The 23518-nt window shown below is 45.7% G+C and overlaps 1 protein-coding gene across 1 annotated transcript in view; it reads right to left on the reverse strand.

Moving 5' to 3' along the window:
- The window catches only part of DDX51 (DEAD-box helicase 51), a 208591-nt gene that overhangs the window by 152449 nt on the left and 32624 nt on the right, over positions 1-23518 (reverse strand). Inside the window, exons 3-4 of the mRNA XM_069619898.1 lie at positions 11297-11447; positions 10718-10863 (exon numbers count right to left, since the gene is read on the reverse strand). Of these exons, the coding sequence (XP_069475999.1) occupies positions 10718-10863; positions 11297-11447 (297 nt within the window). The remainder of the gene's footprint in view (positions 1-10717; positions 10864-11296; positions 11448-23518) is intronic.

Below are 23518 nucleotides of genomic sequence, written 5' to 3' on the forward strand. Positions count from 1 at the left end.
CAGTAAAGTTATGTGCTAAAATACTACATTAGCAAAGGTAGGGCCATTGTCAGACTGCAGGACCTCACACACCCCCCAGCGTGGAAAATCCTCTCTAACAGGAACCTTGCAGCTCTATGAGCATCAGGGTGTGTACAGGGACCGGCCTCGATCATCAAGAGAATGGCCACACAACCACTATTATATAGCAGTAAGTTGTACTTAATGAATGACTTTCCTTAGTTTTGGTTTGGTAGGGAAATCCCGCCATATTATAGGGCAAAATAGGCATTTGTCCATCCAGGCATTTAAATTAAGTATTTATTTGTTTTAAACTTTGAATGGTGTTGTCTGTGTCATACTCCAAGGTGCCCTCACAAGATCTAAAACAGTCTTGAAGTTAATACTGGTCTTATGAATTGCTTGAAGCCCCTCTTAAAAGTACGTGGTTTTACTTACCTTGAATAGCTGATGCTCTTCTGAACCTGTAACACAGGGTTGTGCATTCCCTGGAACCGCTTACAACATTTCTAAAATAGTCAAAGGGTCAATTACTTACCTTGAAATACATTGTGCATGTCTTAAAGTGTAATTGGGTTTTGTTTTCCTTTAATTGCTTAGTGCATTCTAAAATAGTTATTGTGGGTTCATACTCATCATAGATTAGCTTAAGGTCCCTCCAGAAAGTATAGGAGAGGGGAAAAAGATTCCCACTCACCTAGGGACTGGTAAAATCATTACGAAGCCCAAGCAAAAGATTCTGGGGTTGACACCTCGGGAAGATTTATCATAATTATGAAAATCTTACTAACCGTCCACAGTACAATAATCCCCCTGAGGGTAGTGCACCGAGGATTGCGGAAGGAAGACCCTTATGGGTTTGGGGATGACTATTCTCAGAAGACGCGGCATGCCCCGGCTTCAGTACAGTCAACCCCTTCGTCAGTAGTAAGTCCTCCTACCCCACCCAGCCAGAGCCAATATGTTCTAATGTCAAAGAACATATTCCCCATCCTGTGAGGGAAGGGTCCGTCACTACAGTCAGACTAATATATTTGACATGAATGAAATACCAACTAAGTACTTTGCATCTGGTTTTAAAAGAAGTACTGTGAAGAAGAAAATGACACTTTGGAAGATCAGTGTGAGCGGTCTAGCTTCTCACGGAATGCCATTGGCCGAAACAAAAGCAACAAACCGGCACAGGAGTTCAAAATGAGATCAGCTGGGACACAGGGGGGCGAGGGAGGGGGGGGAGAGAACGATCCTCCGAGGAGGAACTGCGGGAGCCAAGCACTGGGTGAGTGGAAAAGAGCTGAATGGGAAGCCCGTGAACGGAGGAAAAGGAGAAGGAGAACCTGGTCTGTGCTGGAAGGGTCACTCGCTTCGCAGCCAAAACCTATCTCTGGGCACCACAGGCTCTGGCGAAGCACTTGCGAAGAGGGACGCACAGCCAGGCAGAGTCGGACGTCCGCAGAGCTGCTGCAGGCCCAGCCGCTCACCCCAACTCTACTGGAGCTTCGAGAAGCAATGCAGCTGCTCAGTAAACATCGGTAACTACAGTGAAGAAGCCAACAGGATGAAGGTTACCCGATAAGCGTTGGAGGTCCGGGGAAACAAGGGGGTTAAACATTGGAGCAAGCAACCCACACCCATATGTAAGTGAAAGTTTAAGTGGGTCCGGGACCCCGAGGAATAAGTGTCTGCGACCCTGAAGGGACATTGGAGACTGGGACCTGCATCCATTTGAAAATCAAAGAATAAGAGTCTGGGACCCGGAGAATAACCGAGAGAAAGGAATCGTATGTTTGGCAGGATTGTGACCCAAAGAGATACAACAACAAATTGCGAGTCTGGGACCTGCACCCGTATGAGAAACCAAGAATAAGAGGGTCTGGGACCCTAATTGAAGAAGGAGCAAACAAGGGAAAGTTGTAGGCTTGGCAGGGGAGTAACCCAAGCAAGTACAGCCCTACATTGCGAATCTGGGTCTCACACCCATGTGAAAGTCAAAGGCCTGAAGGAACAAGAGGGTCTGGGATCCTGTAAGACAAAGAGAGAGCCATTAACAACCACTTGCCAGGAGAGTAAACCAATCTGTTCACATCTTTACGAATCTGGGACCCCGCCCCCACATAAGTTGAGAACAAGAGGTTCAAGGTCCCTGGAAGTGGAAAGGACATCCTATGCATGGTAGGGAAGTGTGCCAAGTTGATGGGATAAAAGAACTGTGAAGCTGAGAAGAATATCCTGGTTAATTACCCAGTGAAATTTACCTAAAAGAATACGGGGCTCAGAAGCCCAAAAGCAATGAAAGTAGAAGAGGTTTAGGGGAAAGGAACACAACCATAGCCTTGGAGTCATATACTTATGGACATTGTTTATTTCATCACTTTTGACTGCCCGAAAGAAAGGGAATTTTTCTGTTCATTGGAACTACCATGAACGCTTTCGTAAGAGATCATGCTTGCACAGTAGGTTTAAGTTGGTAGTGTTAGGGACAGATGAACAAGTTACTTGCCAACTAGTAACGTTCTTTCGATTGGATGTTCCTCCAATGTATTCCACATCTTTGACATGTAATGTCCACAGCTGTGTACTACGGAAACTTTTTCGGCACAGGGCGTCCTGCGTCGATGGCATCGGGTCGATGTGCCTCAAAGGCCTCCGTTGAGGGCGACATCACCGGATGTTATAAAAAGTACGCACAGCGCCCGTAGCCTCAGTTTATGTTTTTCCCTCCATAACGTGTGGCACCTATCCAATGCCTGCTTGACTACACATATCCTTGCGGAAACGTAAGCTGCAATCGCATAGGAAATTCTCCAGAGGGGCAGGCTGGGAGGGCGAAGTGGAATACGTTGGAGGAACATCCAATCCAAAGAACGTTACCACTTGGTAAGTAACTTGTTTTTCGAATGGATTGTGTCCTCCAACGTATTCCACATCTTTGACAGACTCCCAAAGCAGTACCAGAAAATGGAGGGAAAAGAATTTAGAGTACCCATTCAGATGGCGGAATAAAGAACCGCCTTACCAAAGGCCATATCTTGACCATGGATTGTCTCCAGGGAATAATGTTTAACAAAGGTGTGGATAGAAGCCCATGTGGCTGCATCACAAATATTCCAAATAGGGCTGTTGTAGGGCTGTGAAAGTAGCCACGCCCCTGTGGAATGAGCTTGCAACCCTTCAGGAGGGTCCTTACCCGCCAATAGGTAATATTCAGGAATGGTGAGGATAATCCACCTGGACATGGTCTGTTTGGTAACAGCCTGGACCAATCGGTTTCCAGCATATCCCACAAAGAGGTGATCGTCCACTCTGACCCTGGACATCCTAGAAATAAAAAAAAAAAACTCAGAGCTCTCCGAGGGTCCAACCTATGGAGTCGCTCCCCTTCTTTACCAAGATGAGGAGGAGCATAGAAAGACGGAAGAACCACGTTCTGGCTTAAATGAAATTCAGACACTACCTTAGGTAGAAAGGAAGGACGTACCCTCAGTACAACCCTATCCTTGTGAAACACAGTAAAGGGTGTCTTAGATGAAAGTGCCTGCAATTCACTCACTCTGTGAGCGGAAATAACCGCAACCAAGAACACAGTCTTGAAAGACAATCTCAAAGGACAAGAGTGCAAAGTTTCAAACCGAGCACCCATCAGGAATTTTGAAACCAAATTCAGATCCCAAACCGGTACCTGGAAAGGGGACGGTGGGAACACATTAGTGAGCCCTTTAAGAAATTGGGAAATCAAAGGAATCTTAAAGTAAGAACATTCTTCAGACGAGCGCTTTAAGATAGACCGCCCCGCCAGGTAACCTTTAATGGTACCCACTTGAAGGCCCCCGTGGGCCAAAGAAAGTAAGAAAGACAAAACCACAGGAATGGAACACTGAAATGGATCAACATTTTTTCCTCTGCACCAGTCGCAAAACTTACGCCGAAAGCAACACCTCCATCACATCATCCGGGAGGTCCCAATCCTTATACCTCAACCTTTCAAATAACAAGTGTGAAGGTTGAGAGTCCTGACCACTGGATGGAGAACCTGACACCCCCTCTCTTCAACCCCCACCCCTACCTCCAAACGGCCCCCCCCCATTGTGCGCGAGAGAGCAGCTCCTCTCGGTAGGGAAGACGGTGTGGAGGGCAGATGGACATTTCTAGAAGGTCCGGATACCACGCTCTCCTGGCCCAATCCGGAGCAATGAGGATCATGTGGGATCCAAAACTCTGTAACCTCCTTAACACTGGAGGAATGACGGGGACTGGAGGAAACGCGGACAGCAGTGGGAATGACCAATCCACTACGAATGCATCTCCTAAGGCTCCCATCGGAGGAAATTCCCTTGAGCAGAATCTCTCGCACTTCCGGTTGGCACTGGTGGTGAAGAGATCCACTTGTGCGGTTCCCCAAAGGTCGAAGATCTCCAGAAGGACTTCCTGAGCCAACTCCCACTCGTGAGAGATTGTGCTCTGCCGGAGAGCATCCACTGCCGAAATTCCTTGCTGGATTGCCCAGAACCCGAGTTGCATTGCCTCTCTGCACAACGGGAGTGACCCGACGCCCCCCTTTTTTGTTGAGGTAATGCATGGCCACTGTGTTGTCCGTCATGATCAGGACAGTCTTCCCCCGCACAGACGGTAGAAAAGCCTTCAGGGCCAGCCAGGTGGCCCTCAGCTCTAACAGGTTGATGTGGAGTTTGTGACGGAGACCACCGACCGCTGGCGGTCAAGTCTTCATCATGTGCTCCCCATCCTGTGAGGGAAGGGTCCGTCACTACAGTTGCCTCCGGCCACCGTTGCCAAAACGGCTCCCCCTTCATCAGATTCCCCTCGTTGGCCCATCACAGAAGATCCTGGGGGACCGAGATTGGAATCTGAACGGGATCCGACATCTTGCCTGAGAACTGCGACCACTGCATCTTGAGAACCCATTGCAGGGATCTCATCCTCAGCCTGGCCTCTGGCAACAGAAAAATGCAGGATGCCATGAGGCAGAGCAATCTTAAGAATTCGAAACCCGGGGGACTCTGGGCATTTTGAAACTTGTCCACCATCTGCACAATGTGATGAGCCCTCACCTCGGGAGGAGAGCACTTCCCCCAAGGACGTGTCCAACACAGTCCCGATGTACTGGAGCTATTGGGAAGGTATCAGATGCGACTTCTTGAAATTGAGGGAGAAGCCCAGCTTGTGGAGAGAGCGTTAGGTGAGACCGAGGTGATCCAATGCTTGCTCGGTAAAATGCGCACGGATCAGCCAGTGAATCCCCCCCTCGTCTGAGATACGGTGCCACCACCACCATGAGCTGGGTGAAGACCCTCGGGCGGAGGTCAATCCGAATGGCAGGATCCGAAACTGAAAGTGCGAGTCGCCAGCCGCAAACCCCAGCTACTTTCTGTGCTTGGGATGAATCGGCACATGAAAGTAAGCATCCTGTAGGTCCAGAGACACCAACCAATCCTGAAGTTGAAGGGCCTGAAGGACTTTAGAAAGAGTGACCATCTTGAACTTGTCCTTCCTGAGACGTTTGTTCAACCAACGCAAGGACGGTTCTCAATCCCCCCCGTCTTTCTTTGGGATCAAAAAATAAGGGGAATACCATCCCTTGTTCCTCTCCGCTACAGGCACCAGTTCTATAGTGCCTTTCTCTAGCAGGGTCACGCTTTCCTGCACAAGGAGCGGATCTGGAGGCTTCAAAGAGATTCCCTGGTGGATTGTTGTGAGGCCGCTTTAGGAAGGGAAGGCAGTAGCAGTGGGCGATTGTATCCAGAACCCATGCATCTAAAGTAATGGCTCGCCATTCTTCGAGATGCTGGGACAGCCTTCTCCCAACCGGCGAACCATGGGACATGGCCTCATGACTCTTTTGGAGCGGCTGCTGCATCACCTGAAGGCAGAGGCAGTTGCCTGAGCGGCTTTGGCACCTCTATTTCCCCCCCGAGCACCACGTGTACTTTTACGCTGACCCCCTTTGACTGGCGGCTCCTCTCATTCTACCAAAGGAGGAGTAGTAGTAACGAAAAGATTCTCCCCTCCACTGCTGTCCCCTAGGACGAACAGGCAGAGGTTGACGCACAGGTGCGCTTAAACATTTTGCCGCAGCTTTTGAAGTCTGCAACCTCACAAGGCTCTCATCAGCCTTGCTGCCAAACAAATGCACGCCATCAAAGGGCATGTTCAGAAGACGGGTTTGCACATCCGGAGCAAAACCAGACTTTCCGCAACCACGCAAATCTGCGTATAACGGTGCTCGCAGCCATCCGGCTAACACTGTCGGTCGTGTCCAAACCCGATTGATGGGATTCACACATGGCATCCTTGCCATCTTGCACGACAGCCAGGAACCCATCCCTTTCTTCCCCCTCGGGAATATGCTCAGCGGCAAGAGAAGAAGTTCCACAGAGTGTGTGAAAATCTTGCCATGGCACAAGTGGAGTTGGCGGAATTTAGCGTCATACTCCCTGCAGAAAACACCTTGCATGCCTAACCATCGAAGCATTTGTCGTCCCTATCAGGAGGGATGGTAGGATACGCCGCCTGCCTCGAGGTGGTCGTAGCCACCTGAACCACCAAACTCTCGGGAGTGGGGTGAAATGAAAGGTAACTGGGGTCGCTAGCGGAAGGGCAGTATTTTTTAGTTAACGATTTGTTAACTGCCTGAAGAGATTACGGGGCCTGCCAAGCAGCCGTCACCCTTTTTTAAAAGGTCAAATGAAATGGCAACACCGGGTCAGAGGACGGACCTTGATCCAAAATGTCAGTTAAGTCATCCTGAATAAAAGCTTCAGGAGGACTGGACCAACCAAGGTATTCAGTTACTCTAGCCATAAGTCTCCTGCATGACGACACAGCATGAGCCCCAGGATCAGGCCTGCCAAATTAAGTGTCCAGGCCACTAGCGTCATGAAAAGATTGTCTCAAGTCTTCCAATTGGCTATCCCCTGAAAAGACAGGAGCCACATCAGACTCAACATGGTCAAGATCTAAATCTGACCTTTCCTCCTCCTCATAGATGGCATCCAGAGGGAGGTAAAAGTCCTGTCTCGGAACAGCCAAGGGTCTGGAGTCCATAACAGGCCTAACAGACTTGGAAGTAGCCTTCCTTGGAGGATCCACAGTACGAGGGATCTCCAAAGGTAGATTTCGGACAAAAGGCCCCAAAGGCATCGAGGATGCTGATGGCTTCGGCATCAAGGGCTTCGATGTCGACAAGGGCGCCAACGGCGCTGAAGGCTGATACGAAGGCAAAGCTTCGACGTCCGTATCTGACGGAGTCGACACCGACCTCAAGCCCTTAGCAGGTTTCTGCGGTCTCGCTGGGGGCGAGGGCCCAGACCTGGAAGCACGTCTCTTGCGCCCATCCTGAGCCTTGTCCGAACGGGACCTCAAAGGTTCCCAATGAGGATCGTGCCGAGGACCCGAGCCCGAAGGCGCACGAGCCATGGATCGAGACCGTTCCTTGCCAGCTTCATCATAAGGCGCGGACGGAACTGTGCCCTGCGATTGAAAAATCGGCAACATCTGCTCCCTGAAGGCAGCCCATTCCTCTGGAGTTGAGGACTTAGTTGGACAAGCGACCTTCCTCGCGGCTCCATCCTCAGAGGACGACGGGGAAGGCGACTGGTGACAGCGCTTCCTAGAATGCAGAGACAAGTAGGACGAATGGCGGAAACCACTCCGGGACCGAGATCCCGGGGACTCCTTCCGATGCGGAGAGTCACCCCTCGATTCGCCGGTGGACTTACCCTTGGACTTAGATTTACGGGACTTAATGGGCTTAAAACCCCGACCGCAAGGCCTTAGCAGTTAGCAACTGGCATTTGGAACAGTCGTCAGTGTCGTGACTCCCACCCAAGCACTACAAACAAATGCGATGTGGGTCGGTAATCAACATTTTCGACTTGACTTGCAGTCCCGGCAAGTCTTGAAGCCAGACCGCGGAGTCAGAGGGGTTGAAGAAGAAGACATTCACGAGGAATACACAAGGCACGCAGAGTCTCCGAAGCAAACACGTTTGCGGAAAAAACGGAACTGAGGCTACGGGCGCAGTGCGTCCTATTTATAACATCCAGCGACGTCGCCCTTGACGGAGGCCTTCGAGGGACATCGACCCGACGCCATTGACGCAGGATGTCCTCTGCCGAAAAAGATTCCGAAGTACACAGCTGTGGACATTACATGTCAAAGATGTGGAATACGTTGGAGGACACAATCCATTCGAAGTAGCCTTTTGAGACACAACAGTAACAGACTTTTTGGTTTTGAACATCCTGTCAATTTCACTACTTTGCTTTGAGGCAGGGAATCCCCTCTTAGCTTTAGGGATAGAGAAGCTTTTTTCCAACCATTTCTCTTTAAATAAAAGTCTGTACCCAAAAATATGCCACCATTGTGTCCGAGGCTTACTTCCGCACCCTTACAGAGGTAAGTGTCAACACTCAAGAGGGTTCCCCACGCATTTGTCCTAGTTTTGAGGGATTTACAAAAGCATCCTTTCGTGTAAAGGAAAACAGGGTTTTATGATGCTGGAGGGATGTTACATTTTATTACCTCCACCATTTTGGTGAAAGTTCGAGAAATCCCATTCAGATTTCCAGCTCATCTTCATGCAGCATTTCCCACATGGCAATAGGTGAAACCAGGTGGCATTTGAAATACAAGGAATTTTTGGCACAAAATCTCTAACCTCTGCATCGGATTTCAATGATGGGTTACTGAGAGGAAGTTTAGCTTTTGCAGGTTTATTTTACAGTTTAGCACTTGCCAAAGAAGCATTTCAGAAACATGCTGTGCATGAATCAATTGCTTCAATAATCTGAATTCATGAATTAATAAACACTCCAATAATCTTAATCTTTACATTATGAGAAGTGTGCCTGCTCTACAGGTCTAAGTGCAGGGGCGGCGCTGACACCCACTGTCCTCATTTCCGTTTGGTAGGTGAAATGCTGACTGTTTTTACCATTCACACCAAACTCTAATTCAGGCTGCGCGTTTTCCATTTTTACACAAATACAGATGGCAATCAATCCAAACTGATGGTTTTGCTCCCCATAGTATCACTTCTGCATTGCAGACCAATGGCTGTGCAAACACAGATCATGCAAAGTGCAACAAACTATGGATTGCCCTTTGAAGCCGGAGCTGCAGAGAGGTTTCGGGTCAGCAGTAATCAGAATACAATGTTTTAGTTTTTTTAAGAAGCATCCATTTATTTTAAAGTGAATATTTCTGGTTAAAGCACAAAGTTTGGAATCCGTATGTGTTTTTTGGTAAGGTCGATAAGAAACCACCAAGGAAACGTCACCTGGCAAAGATATCACCTGCAACAGTCAGAAGCAGGAAGCCGCAGGGGAACACATAAGTGTGTGAAGGGATGGGGAAGAGAACAAGGTTGATAGCGAAGGGGGAAATGAAGAAAAAAATAAAGAAAATCAGGCGGGACAGACTGTTTGAGGGCGGGGAGTGCGGGCACTATTAAAATGTGATGTGGCGGAGTAGGGAAGCACCGTACAGTGGGTTTCGGTGGTCTCACCCCGCCCCCCCCCCAATGGAGCCCCAGCCCACCGGTGGAGTGGAAGGTGGAGGGAGGGTTTCAGGACAGAGACATATGCATGGTTCGAAATGATGTAGATGAGCAGTAGCTAAAACCAGCTCCTGGGTGTCAGGCATCACCCAGGAAGCAGGAGCTACCACTGGGGAACCAGGAACAAGTACATATCGCACTGCAAATCTCACTTCTACGTGAGATGCAAACTTTAGCTTTTTGCCCATTATTTTTAAATGTGTACTAGATGTGCCATAATTCTTCTTTATTAATGCTCAACGTTAATGGCATGCATGCATGCATGCATGCATGCTTGTAAGGCAACCGTTGGCCCGAGGAACCAAAAGTAGCTCCTGGTAACTCTTAGTTTCAAGCTAACAAGGCCAACCTAGGCTAGAATCAGGAGCGAAGTAGCTCCCAGCAGTTTCGAACCATGCATATTATATTCAGTGGTTTGACAGTTGATCTTCCCCACCACAACTGGCAGCACAATACTGCCCATTGGAGCTCCAACACTGCCTTAAAAGGCAGCCTTTTTTGGAGCGCTCTCCAATTGGTGGTTTTAAAATATAGGACCGTATTTATAGCAAATACACTTGTGTGTTTTTTATAAAAAGGTGAAAAAGATGTAGATTGGCTTGTTGCAGTCCATCCCCAGGTCTGCTTCAGTTTTTAAACAAAATAAAGCAACTGCTATCGAGCTAGTATGCATCATACATTTGCATGGGCCCAGTTTTGTGTTGGCCCCATATGTTTTAAGCAAATAGTGCCTAATTTGTACTGAGTGGCAGGCCTTGCAAATTATTTACCATCCTGCTACACCTGAAGGTTGAGTAACTTAGTTTGCATACTCGAAATAAGAGAAACACCATCGACCCAGGACAATCGGTGACAAACATTTTACCAGCACTTTCTGTAAAATGGTACATGTGACGATAAGTCCACTTGATGTTTGGTGCACCGCTGCCATCCAAAGTCCAGTCACGCACAGTGACACCTTTATTTCACATTTACTATAAACTAAGTTTGTTCGCAGTAAATGTGATATAAAAGTTTCCAACATCCCCGGATTTCATGGTACTCACCAGCAAGGTAGACGACCATGCAAATGGTATCAAAACATGACATGTATATAACAGGTACTGGAATCTTGTTATATTGCATTCTGTAGAATGAACTCACCTGTATGACCGGAACAACAAAGGCCAGGGTTTTTCCACTGCCAGTGGGAGCAGAGACACAGATATCGCTGGGACGATAACCACCTCTTCCAACCAAAAGGCCATGACACGTGCTCTCCATAATTGCTGGGATCACCTCTGCCTGTACTGAATGAAAGCAGAGCAGCAAGACAGGTGTATGACAACTACTTAATAAGCAAGAGGGAGTGGGTCAGGGTGGGTGAAGATATTCAGTGGACTGGATTAGTGACACACTGACACTGCTTCAGTAGCTAAGATATAAGGATTTAAAGAGCACATGTCCAATGTATCCCTTGATAGCCGCTGACTGACTTATAAAAGGTAATAGTTACAATTCTTGAGGACAGAGTTACTCAGAAGGTGGACATGAAAAGCCCTTTTCCCCCGCCCAGTTTGAAAATCCCCAGATTTATTTTTATCCAGTCCTCATTGTACCCACGAAGGGTGTCTATTATATGTAAACCATACAAGCAGGATACATAGAATGGAAACAAGCCCAAGGGTGACCCATTTGTATCAAACAGGAAGACCATACCTGATTTTGAAACCAATTAAATACCTGGGAAAAATGATTGGATTTGGTTTGCTTGCAGTTTCTTCAGCAGTTTTGGGTGAATTCCTGGGACATCATGGATTGGAACCAAGTGTTGTTTGATGTCCTTCTGGATAAGGCTAGGATGGGACAGCCAGTGAGGTAAAACACGCTGCACCTGTGAGAAAAATGGCAATGGTTTAGCGACACAGAAACAGGAATGTCTAAGAAGCAGGAGGACAAGGAGGGTCACAAGTAAAAAAAGAGAAAACAACAAAAAAAGGGAGTGACTCTACAAGTTTGCACAAGAGAAAGTAGAGGACAAGGTACCCCAAAAGGGAAGGTAACTGAAAAGGCGGCTGGTATGGAGATTCGTCTCATCCTCTTGTGAATGGTGTGAATCCATCCAGCTTATCCATCCATCTTAAGGACAAGATAAATTACAACAAAAAGACAGGCCACACTCACTCTGCGGGAAAGAATGGCATAACAGTCACACTTCACTCAAGGGAGTGGAGAAGGCTGGTGGCTTGGTACAGTTAGTCCCAACAAATAGCACAAAAGAGGTTATGGGGTTCCGAGAGGCCAGCGTAGTGGACTGGGGCGGGATAAAGTCTGATTTGCATATGGTCTTTTACCTTGCTGGAACAGCTTGGCAGGCAAAGAATGATGGTCTGGAGGGTTGCCCAGGTGCTGTCAGAGGTTAAGATTAATTCTAAACCTTCTAGACCATCACCTCTTTTGTTTTGCAGTACTGAATGAGAAAGGGCTTTTCATATCGCAGTCTTAGCAAACTCTATTTGGTTAACATAAGGGTGATCAGTAAGCAATACATAGGAGATCAGGGATTTGGTATGTAAATACAATTAACTAGAGATGTTATCAATTAAGCAAGGCAAGAGTGGAACGGTTTCCAGTCAATTAGGGAAGTGAAAAATAAGTTAACCAATAATAAACAATATACCTTACAATTTTAAGGCAGTTAATTAAATAAACTTAAGAGGTCCCTCCCTAGCTAGGTAAGTAAGAGTCCCAATGTCCTAACAAGTAGAGTTCACTGGTAATACCTAGCTACTGGTTAGCAAGTCTCAAAGGTCCACCTGAAACAAGACTTGGCCTAATCCAAGTTCTGTACAAAATAAATAGCGCATCAGGTAGTGCAGTTACTGTAAAAGATGGGGTACACTCCCAAATCCTACACTCTGAGGGCTCCCCAAGGAGGAATCCTAGTCCAGTACTCCAGTACAATTGGCCAGGCTAGGGTAGTGTTAGGAAGTGCACTTTGAGCCCATGTAATCCTATAGGATGGGGAAACAGGAGTGGTATGTACACTGAGCCCCAAATTTCAGTTCTTACAAAAACACCTCCAGTTAAGTCAAAATCACTAGGGCAATTACACCGTTGGTCCTTATAGAGGTGCTGCGGCTGAAATAGATGTTGGCGTTTGATTCCACCTAGGCAGAGGCTCCAATCTCTGAAGCAGACCCTGTACAAGAGTTTCTGCTAGACAGGAGAGACTACTTTTGAAAACAACCACTGCTATTCACACAACAAAGGAGGCCCCTTAGGACACTGCAGGTGAAGAGAACTGGTGAATAAACCCTGGTTGAGTTCATTCTGTGGCAACGGAGAAACACATGCTTCAGCCAGGCCCCTGAGGTATAAAGCAGCTGCTGCAGGCAACAAGGTTCCTGGGCTACAAGCTGAACATCTAGCAAATCCCTAAGCCCCAACCTAGAACTGTTTTCAGTGCAGTGGAGGCCTTGTCAAAGGATGGTGCTAGTTATTAAGCCCACTTTTTATTTGATGATAACCCCCTGTATCTTTTGTAGCTGGCTCAGTTTGTATGTGCTTTGCCTTAAGAGACCTAACTTCTAAAGCAGGGGTACCTTGTAGTATCCCAGGGAGAGAACCACCCCCTGTTAGTCATGTTGCCAGGCCAGTAGTAGCTTTTTCATATGTTTAATACGTTTTCACAGGATGGAATCTATTTTATGTGGCAGGGTCATTTTTGACTCCCCTCTTTTTTCCCCTCCTCCGTTGCACAACAGTGAGGTTTCCTTTGCAAGGCTCCAAGACCTGATAGGTCACATGGCTATGTCTTGTCCTTCTGTGTGTGGGAGAGGAGGGGGCCATCTTTGCAATGAATTTCTGTGACCCAGAACTGGGGGCTGAAGTCAGTACTGACTGGCATATATGCAGGGGCTTGTCTGGGGTAGTGTGGTTTCACCCTCTTTGTGCGAGAGCCTTTCCTGAGTGCATTGGTGTGTTTGGAGACATAGTCTGCCATCAGATGACCACTCCTTGGTTTGAATTATGCTTGGTGTGCAATTGGGTTTTGTGTTAATTCGCTTCTTCGAGGGCGATACAAGCAAACCTTTTACCCACTCACTTTGTCTACTGCTGAAACTCTGCACCTGCAATCCTGGAAGAGAAGGACCGAAGCTCAGCGCCAGCATCCTTTGCCACATCACCAAATACACAAGTATCACCTTTCCATGTCGAGATGGATTGCATTCGAATTTTTCATTATTCTGGGCTGTGCACCAGTGCCCTGAAACTAGGTACACTGTACTCTGCTTAAATAAACATCCCCATTAATCGCTCTTTGGCTCTCTTCCCGGACAGAGTCTAATGTTCTCAGACTGCTGTAGTTCTATTGCATAGGTTAAACAGACCACCCAGCTTATGGCGATTTTGCGATTTGCAAAAAAAACGCAAAATTTGCCTTTTCCCGCTATGGCCGCTATAAATCATTAAATGAGCGCAAAAAAGACACATTAGCTTTATGTATCTTTTTCACGCTCATTTAATGATTTATAGCATCCACAGAGGGGTTGCCAATTGCAGCAGCTCAAAGGTTAACAACTCCACTGAGCAAAAAGCAAATAAACCGAGGGGCTTCAGTTCAAAGGTGTGAACCAGGGTTGACACCTTTGAATTCAAGCCCCTCCATGGAGCTGATCGAGCTGTAGCCCTCTCCACCCTCCACAACCCAAAATGTTAGGCTGTGGTGACTCAGCCTGGCTGTCCTAAAGAGCGTGGCCAGACAGAACGGGACACAAATGACAAAGGCCTTGCAATTAATTACCATAGCAGCAGCTGGCAATTCCTATACACAGTTATGTTAAAATCAAGTCAATACTGTTGGATTTGCAAATGCTTGTTTTTAGCAGGACTTCAGTGAAGGACACTCATAGAAACTATCTTGGGGAAGGAACCCACGTTTTGTGTTTGGCAGAGGTACTGGACCTGATTAAGTGTAACAGAGTTATTCTAGGGAGGGTCTGCACCAACACCAAGCTTGCCGAGACCAAGCTTCGGCAACAGCAGTATCCCATATCCTCTTCACATGGCAGCAAGCTCCTGTAAAGCGCATTGCTGCCACAGCTGTGCTGTGACCCTCACCAGTGATGTGGCCTGTCCACCGCACTAAATGACTTAAAGGATTTAAGGTGCCAGGAAACCTGGCAGGATTACTGGCAAGAACGCTTACTGGATCCCTTGAGCTTAAGAAGCATCTCGAGGGACCCCTTCCCCAAATAACACAGTGTTGCTGTGGAGGATTAAGGCTTTGGGAGCAACTCACAGAACACTAGTAGCGATGGACCGACTGTGGGAGCACCTCAGAGTGTTATGCGGTTTCGAGAGTGCTTCCAGAGGAGCAGGCAGTGAATCTGGTAGAAAGCTGGAATAGGAACTGGGAAGGAGGTGATTTTCAGACGCAGGTGACCCACAGTGAAGACTAAGAGCTAAAGGAATTACATAAATGCCCTGATTTATGCAAAACAATTCTAGCAGTGCGCAGCAACGGACTGGGAGTATAGATCTGGGGGACGAATGCTGGCGAGGGAAGTGCCTTCAGCCTTGGAGGCAAGCCAGATGGCCTGCAGAGGATGCTCCTGTCCTCCGCTGAAGAGAGGATTCTCATGGCTCATTTGGATGGGAGACTGAGTCTTTTTGAGATTATCGTATCGACGTGGTCATCTTTAACTAAGATACACCTTCCATTTACTTTTATAGGGATCCCACCACCCCCATGCCATCTTTGGATTTCCTCTTTCTTCACTGCACTCATCCACTATCTATACCCAACGCTTCACTCCCCAGTCTTTTAAAATTTTCGATTTTGGTACTTATCTGCCAATTTAGGCTTTGAGGGTGTTTAGCTCCACTTCAATGTCATTGTTTTGAAATGTGTGGACCTAACCCCGGAGGACTGCCCGTACACATTGGGTTCACATGCGATGACTAAAGAGTGGTAGTGAAGCAGTGATGGGCTTCCAGAAATGGACCATAAGGGTTACCTTAACTAGGGACAGGTGTGCCTGGACGCACCTGTGTGAGAGGATCTCAGTAGGGGGATAGCAGAAGGGGCGCATTTTAGAATTTAGGTAGATCAGCAGAGCTGTGTGCGTGTGTGCCTGTATGTGTCTACATCCCAGTACTGAAAATGCAGGGGTTATAGCTGGGCAGCATTATGAAGGTACCAAAGCAGGAGTTACATAGAGTGCTGAAAGTCAGGACTGAGGTCGACTGGTAGAGCTATATTTAGGAACCCACAGAATAAAAGAGGAGCTACAAGTCAGGACTGATGTGATTAGGGGAGATGGGATTGAGACCAAGTACTGAAACTTATGTAGCTCAGGAATGGACGGGGGTGCTCAGAAAGCTATGCAATCAGTGCCATTATAGTGCTTATAAATCAAGTGGCAGAAGGCATTAACTCAGAAGACTGCTTTGAAAAAACAATGACGGGCATTTCAGGCTCACAGTTTGATGCTATTGCTCGATAAAGTTAGCTCAAAGGTTTGTTAAAAGTTCTCCACATCGCCTCAAACATTCCTGTTTCAATGTGCAACACTCTGTACTGTTCAAGTCCTCTGTTTTTAGATAAAAAAGATGTTAAATGATGTATTTTTCGACAATAAATAATGCCGCAACAAAATGCAGTTGTGTGCCGCAATTTTTTCTTTTTTGTGCCGCAAAATTTTCCATTTCATGCCGCAATATCCTGGAGGGTCTGGTTAAACGGGTAACTGTAGTACACTGGCAAGATCGCCATGCTGTGCACGTGACAGCGCAGTGATCTGAAATGCAATCTTTGGCAAAATTCCTAGGGCTTACTGAAGGACAGGACCATGTCCTTGCAAGAGAAAGATGTTGTTGTCTGAAATGTAATTGTTGGCAAAATCCCCAGGGCTTAATGAAGGACAGGACCATGTCTTTGCAAGAGAAAGATGTTGTTGACTGAATTGTAATTGTTGGCTAAATTCCTAGGGTTCTCTGAAGGACAGGCAGTAGGCATGGAGGGCACATAGGGTATGTAACAGAGTAAACTCAGACCCTGGAAGAGGTTGTTCGGGGCAAGGGAGCTGGCATGAAGACAGGGGAACGCAGATGACTGGACGGAGATGAATAGCAGAAAAAATTTCCCCTGATGGGAGGAGTTTTATGTTCTTAGATCGATGGGCTTTTTTTGCAGAGATTTTTGCAGAAAATTTTCGGCTGTAAAAAACTAAGCAGTTATTTATTTTTTTATATTTGGGGTTCCCGCCCAAACCCCCTTCCCTATTTTGTAGTCCCTTTACCCCCACACCCTCCTACAACTTATATGCCCTTACCCACCCACCTCCTATATTTTCAGCCGAATATGTTTGGCAAAAAACGCCACGAAAAAAAGCCTGCCGATGTAATAACAATTTACCATGGGAGGGGTGATTCCACACCTAAATCTGTTTCTTGATTTATGAAGCCTTAAACTAGGTTTTGGCTATTTTGAGCAGAACTGTACATTCTTTTGTGCTGTTTGGTGAACGATTTCCACTTCTCCTCAAGGCACCTTAATCAGCTCACAGTCTAGGAGCAGACACCTTATCCTGGATTGGCTATATGCTGGCACCAATAAGTCCAAAGGACATTTAAGTCTTTTTGAATAAATTACATTGTTCTTTAAGCATTTAATCCTATTTTTATGCATTTGTGATGAAAAGCCCAAGATGCAGCAACAGGAGTATTTTGGGATTTTTTCAAACTTTTTCATTTTTCCATTTTAATTTGAATTGTGGATTTTCCAGGCATCCAGTTTTCTCCGCTCTCTTCAGCTCCCTACCTTAGTGAGTATGAAGAGGCTTTATTTACTCTGCATTTGATATCACATTGAGAACGGTATTGAGGTATTGATTAAGGCAGATGCCTCTATGAGAACGCCCATCATGCTTTGGTGAGGCAGGCGACAGATTGCCTAGCATGATTTGTGAGGTTGCCTATAGGTGAGGCAGGTAGTTGGATTTTAAGGTGATTTTGATTTCTTGGAGAAGGTTGATCCGTCTTAGTCTTGATTTGAGGTAGAGGCAAATAACAATGGTTCAGCTTTTCCATTAATCGCTGATCGCATTCTAAGCATGTTGTGTATAGTGATGATAATAATGATGATTATGCTTCTTTATTACATATTTCTCATGATTAAAAAGATTTATTTTTATATGAGAGTGTAAGATACATTAATTGAGTGTTCACTACTGAGTGATATCTGATGAAATTGAACATGAATATTAAATGTGGGGAATCTATTTGAACTACTGTGTATTGATGTGTTATACAAGGTACATGTCTTAATACACACCAATGATTAATGGATGGTGTGAGCAGTGGACAATCAATATACATTTATGTGACATTGGTATACCTCTCCTGTGTTAGCAACTGAGAACGCCTACTGCAGGGGTTGTTGCCTCCTCCCATCTCTGTTGCACAGTGACAGGTACATGCTTTTCCCAACACCTACCACAGCCCCTGCTGGAGTGGTCATTGACACTCCACTGGGGGTGGCGGCAAGGCTCTTGAGGTAGCAGTGATAAAAATTACGTCAAGAGACCCAAGCTATTCAGCAAGGCCGAAACCTGTTTCGGGATACTTGTGGTCTTGTGCCGAAGGGATGTGACCAAGCAGTTCAGGCTAGATTGCCTCTTTTGGGGGTAGGACCAAGCTTGATTCGCATATGGTCTTTCCCCTTTTGTAATGGCTTGGCAGGCTAGGAACAATGGCCTGGCAGGTTTCCCAGAGCAATGCCAGAGGTTAGGATTAATTCCAAACCTTCTAGACATCACCTCTTGTTTTGTTTCGAGCAAACAAGCCAGGATGTTGATCGAATAAGGGTTATACCAGTCTCCGGAATCCCTGACGAAATTCCAACCGAAGCGGATACACAAAATGATCCTCAACTCGATTCTTGTCCCATTAAGCAAAAAGTAAACTTGTAGCAATCAAATGGAAAAATAAAAAAAGGGAGAAAGAAGTAGATGAAAAACTCTAGAAATTTCCTGAGAAACTTATATTTAGCCGAGGACATATCATCCTGCAGAAATCAGGCACAGGAATTGCTGGCAGATGATAACAGATTGGTAAAGTCAAGGTGTTACAGTAATGTAATTCAACTGCAAAAAAAAAAAAAAGGCCAGTGACACCCAGACTAGTAGCCCGGGGAGAACTGTGATTAAATCAGGACCCGGAGTGCCCAGACGAGTTGACCAACTGAAATTAACAGAAGTTGGTACTGGTAAAGAGATGATAGACCCAGACAATGTAAATGTAGTAAATAAACCGAGACTGATAGATGCTGATCAACAAACAGACATATTGGAGACACGTAAAGAACCGAATGTCTCCCAGAAAAGGAATATAGTGGCTCAAACACTGACGGATGAAATATCTCAGAAAGATGCGATTACAACAAAGCAAAAGCAGGAAAGCTGGGACCCATATTTTAGTGTGGTAAAAACATTCATAAAAAAATAGCCGAGTCTCAAAGCACAGAGGTTGTGCAAATACAAAAAAGGACTAATACACTGGAAGGTCCTACGCCTATAGAGTCGATAAAACAACCCAGATTTGATTCAGTTAATACAAACTCAGGAAGTGACACAAAAGCTGCTCTGATTACTAAAGAACTGAGCCCTCGGAATATGGAAGCAAAAAAAGGACATGCCATTTGTACGCCCTAGAGTATGGCTGGAACAATTGGCAGAGGGAAGAGACCAACTGGTGTTGAATAGACAGACAATACTGACCATCACAAAAGAAATCTCAGAATTCTACTTGCTTTCTACCAACGACATTGACTACATTCACTTTCCATATGATTGCACCAACATTGTTGACAAATCTCAAATGGGGGCCAATGCATTGTTGGCGGCCCAGCAGGATTTTCTGAATTTGGGCTACGGAAAATCAAGTACGAAACCCACTGAAAAAAGAAGGACTAAAAGAAGGACTTTAAAAGGAGGGCAGTAACAGAGGGGGAGAGGAAGTTAATCGGGTCCAAAATCCATTTTATGAGAAAGACGTGGGTACAAGTAGTAGAAGAGAGCGGGCGGTGTTAAGTCAACTGGTGCTCTGCTTGATGCAAAAAGCAAAGGTCCATACTACCTGATATTCTGTCACAGGTGTTCCATTAACTGGGGAGACAAATGTGTTGCTTTAGCCAATGGATATATGACTATGTTGAGCTGGAAGACGAGGGGAGCTTCTGAAATGACCAGTACGAACAGTAATATTTGGAAAATTCGATTAGATTCCGCTGCAGGAGACCTGGCTAACTGGTGCAGTAAAAATAGATGGTTTCTCTATATTAGAACAATGTGCAACACATATTAAAAGGAGGACACCCCTCAGGGGGACTGCTAATATTATCAAGGGACTGGATAATTACATCTGAAAGATTGAGTAATAACGGTATCCTTGCAGCAAAACTATATTATCAGATCGGGGAAATCAAAGTGAATCTCTATTGAAACCAGTGTTGAGGCTAAGAAACATTTTTGAAAAGTATTTTTGAAAATATTGTTTGGTGCCTATTCCCCAGGGAGGTCCACAGGTGTAATAATGGCTGGTGACCATTGTTTATGAACAAAACCATCTACATATAAATACTCACAGGCCTCAGAAAATGGGAAAACTGGCGGCTTCTTTTAGTGCGTGGGACATGGTCCTGGGAAATGGAAGCATTACAGGGGACCTAGACCCAGTCCAAAAATGGAAAAGTGGTTAGTCATCCTCCATCATAGATTACATAATATTATCGAAGAATATGTTTGAGCAATGTGGAAGCATGAATGTTAGCACAACCACAAACAGTTATCACAATATGATCACTACCAATGTTTCCTTGGGGGAATCAAGAGCAGTGATTGGTGGACAGAAGGAACTGGTTTTGAATCGGAGAGGGGGGTGGGGCGGAGAGACTGACAAAGATTTAAGGGGGGCTTAATACTAAATAAAAATGTGATTAAGTTGGTGAAATCCTGTCTTGGTCCCAATTAGATTCAATCGTCTCCCCAGAAAATGTTTAAGACTTTCTCTGGGACCTAAATTTACATTTGCCCATTGGACATAAAACTAATACTACCCACAAATATCCCTTTGACCATGATACATGGATATGGAAAAGAGAGCTGCAGAAGACCATCAGATGTCTTAAGGGCATGGGAACGAAAAGGAAGTTCCTAAGGCATAAGAAGAAATGTGTGTCGCAATATAGGACCTGGAACAGAGCAAATAAATTCCTAAAACAAAGACAAGGCGCAGTAACGTTAAGTACCTGAGGATCAAATAATGCACAAACCTTTTGGGCATTAAGAAACAATGAAAGTGGGAGTCAAATTCAGAGTCAAAGTAACATCGTGACAGAGGATGCTTGGTCAAAACATTTGAGAGTTACATAAAACCTGGAAGGGGGGGGGGCGAGGCAAAAGGATTTGCCCCGAGAGGGCATGGGACAGCTAATAAAGAATTCCTCTAATTCAAGAGCAGCATGGCCGAATGGCCTATCAAAATGATCTTTAAATCAGATATAGCTTTATGGTCCCATGTCCTCCTGGCTTTGTTCAAAAACGTGATTTGTTTCAAATGCTGCCTGATGAGCTGGAGAACTGTAATAATAATTCCAGTATATAAGAAGGGCAATCGGGCAGATCCAGCAAATTATTGCCCGATCGCCCTTCTAGATGCAGACAGTAAACTGTTCGCTGGTGCTGTTCTCCATGAATTAGAACGGCGGGCTGAGACCCATGGTAAATTGTATAAAGAACAGATTGGCTTTTGGAAAGGCAGGTCGACGTGTCTGAATGGCCCAATTGTAAACATCTTACAAGACAAAGCATGGAAAGTAGGTAATTTGCTATGGTGCCCTGGTTGATCTACCTAAAGCATTTGACAGCATTAATAGAGGCTGCCTTTGGAACAAATTAAGATCTTGAGGGATTTCATCGGGCATGCTAGCAATAATAATCCATCTTCATAATAACTCACATATAAAGTTAGATTAGATGGACAGGGCCATTTAACAAAAGCCCATAGAGACGGAGAAAGGTGTGAGGCAAGGGGTGCATGCTTGCCCCCTGCCTCTTTAACCTCTATCTGGCAGACTTGAGTAAGGCTCTACAGGATCAGGCCTTAGCGAGTCCTAAAGTGGGAAATCGAATAGTATGCTGGATCGCATATGCAGATGACATCATGCTGTTGGATTACACGCTGCGGGGCCTCCAACGCCTATTAACTGCACTGGGGACATATGCAGAAAAGAACACCTTACTCATTAATCCATCAAAGTGAAATATTTTGCAGTTCTGCAATCCTACTGTAGAGGAGCAGACGTGTACATTATTGATAGACTCCGCCCCCCCCCCCACCTTCATACTGGAAGACACTGTGCATGACACCAGGTATCATCCTAATATCGCATGGAATGTATGAGAGATGTTATGCACTACAACCGTACGGAATGTACCCTTGTACTGAGATTGTAGCAGGAGTTTTGCAAGCACCACTGAATATCGACGAGCTGTAAAGAAAATCTGACAAGTGCAAAACTATGTCATAAGGAGAAGATACACTGACGCACCCAAAACAACATAAGAATTCTTAAAGAATGAAGATATAATTGAAGACGCAAAGTAACACACACAAGTAAGAAGAAATCATTTATATACAAAGATCATAAGTAACAAGATGAGTAACAAATGCATATACGCAGATAAGCAAGGTAGAAGAATCATAGTGAAACTTGCTGCAGTATAAAACATAACATGGATAAAGCGGCCATGCTGAAAAGCTGGGACGCCGGCTCTCATTAATATAAGCGTAGAGGTAGAAGGAGAAAGAGCTGCAGAGCAGACAGAGGCTGGATATAAGAAGTTGTGCATGGACAAAGAAAAGCTGCTGGCCAGAGATCAAGGATGCCACAGCGAGATTAAGTAAATGAGTGAACAATTATGAGTGCCAAGTATTGACAATAACAGATGCAGAAAATTCGATGTGAGCCAGAGCAACCAAGTCCCTAGAGGCCGAAGAGGGTAATGACACATGGAATAATTGAATCAAATATCACTAAATAAAAGGCGAAATTGACAAAATCGTGGTCTCTTCAAACGTGGTGACAAGAAAACAAGACCTATTCATAAAGCCCTGGCCGAAGAGAACGATGTACCTTAACTCCCCTTAAAGTTCCAGAGAAGAGAATATCCAGCAAGGTCAAGTACAAAGATGAAGCCTTGGCTGGAGGCTTGGCTGATGAGAGATGATAGAACTAATTGTGCAAGTGGGCAGTGGTCTTACGTTGTTCTCCATACCAGAGTTTCGTTTTGCTTAAGTGCTGCTAGTGAGCCAAGTATCCAAGGTTGGGAGAGGATACCAACCTATCATATGATATTTATAACACGCTTAATACCCAGAGGTTTCAAAGCGCTGACCCAGGGATCGAACCTGTGGTGCTCCGTGTCGTCTTGTCTCGAAGGCGAGCATGTTCCCCCTGAGCTATCCAACGATGAGCATCTGCTACTGTTATACTGCTATAATCTGGGGGAGGTTCGAGGCTTGCCTGCCAGAGAAGGGGCAGCCAATAAAGTTACTAACACTTATAGACTCTGAGTAGACATGTTGCCCTAACCAATCCCTAAACCCAATAGGTTTTATTATTTGCTACTTAGGATATCATAACTGACGCACATTGAGGTATAAAGCCTTTGTGTAGTTGTAATGTAACCGTGAGTGTGTGGACTACAATTCGTTGTTTGCCAGATTGCCCTACTTTTTTGAACTGATATAGTAGTACTGTGCCAGAGTCTGAGTCTGGCCAGTAATTTGGGTCCAAGATTGTTTATTATGGTAATCCCATTCTGTGCATATACATGCCCAAAAAGTGTTACTGCACAATTAGTAGCAGTGCGGAAGGTTTCCGATCTGGACCCTCGG

The sequence above is a fragment of the Ambystoma mexicanum genome, chromosome 10, assembly GCF_040938575.1.
Source record: "Ambystoma mexicanum isolate Mex_15411 chromosome 10, UKY_AmexF1_1, whole genome shotgun sequence".
NCBI lineage: Eukaryota > Metazoa > Chordata > Amphibia > Caudata > Ambystomatidae > Ambystoma > Ambystoma mexicanum.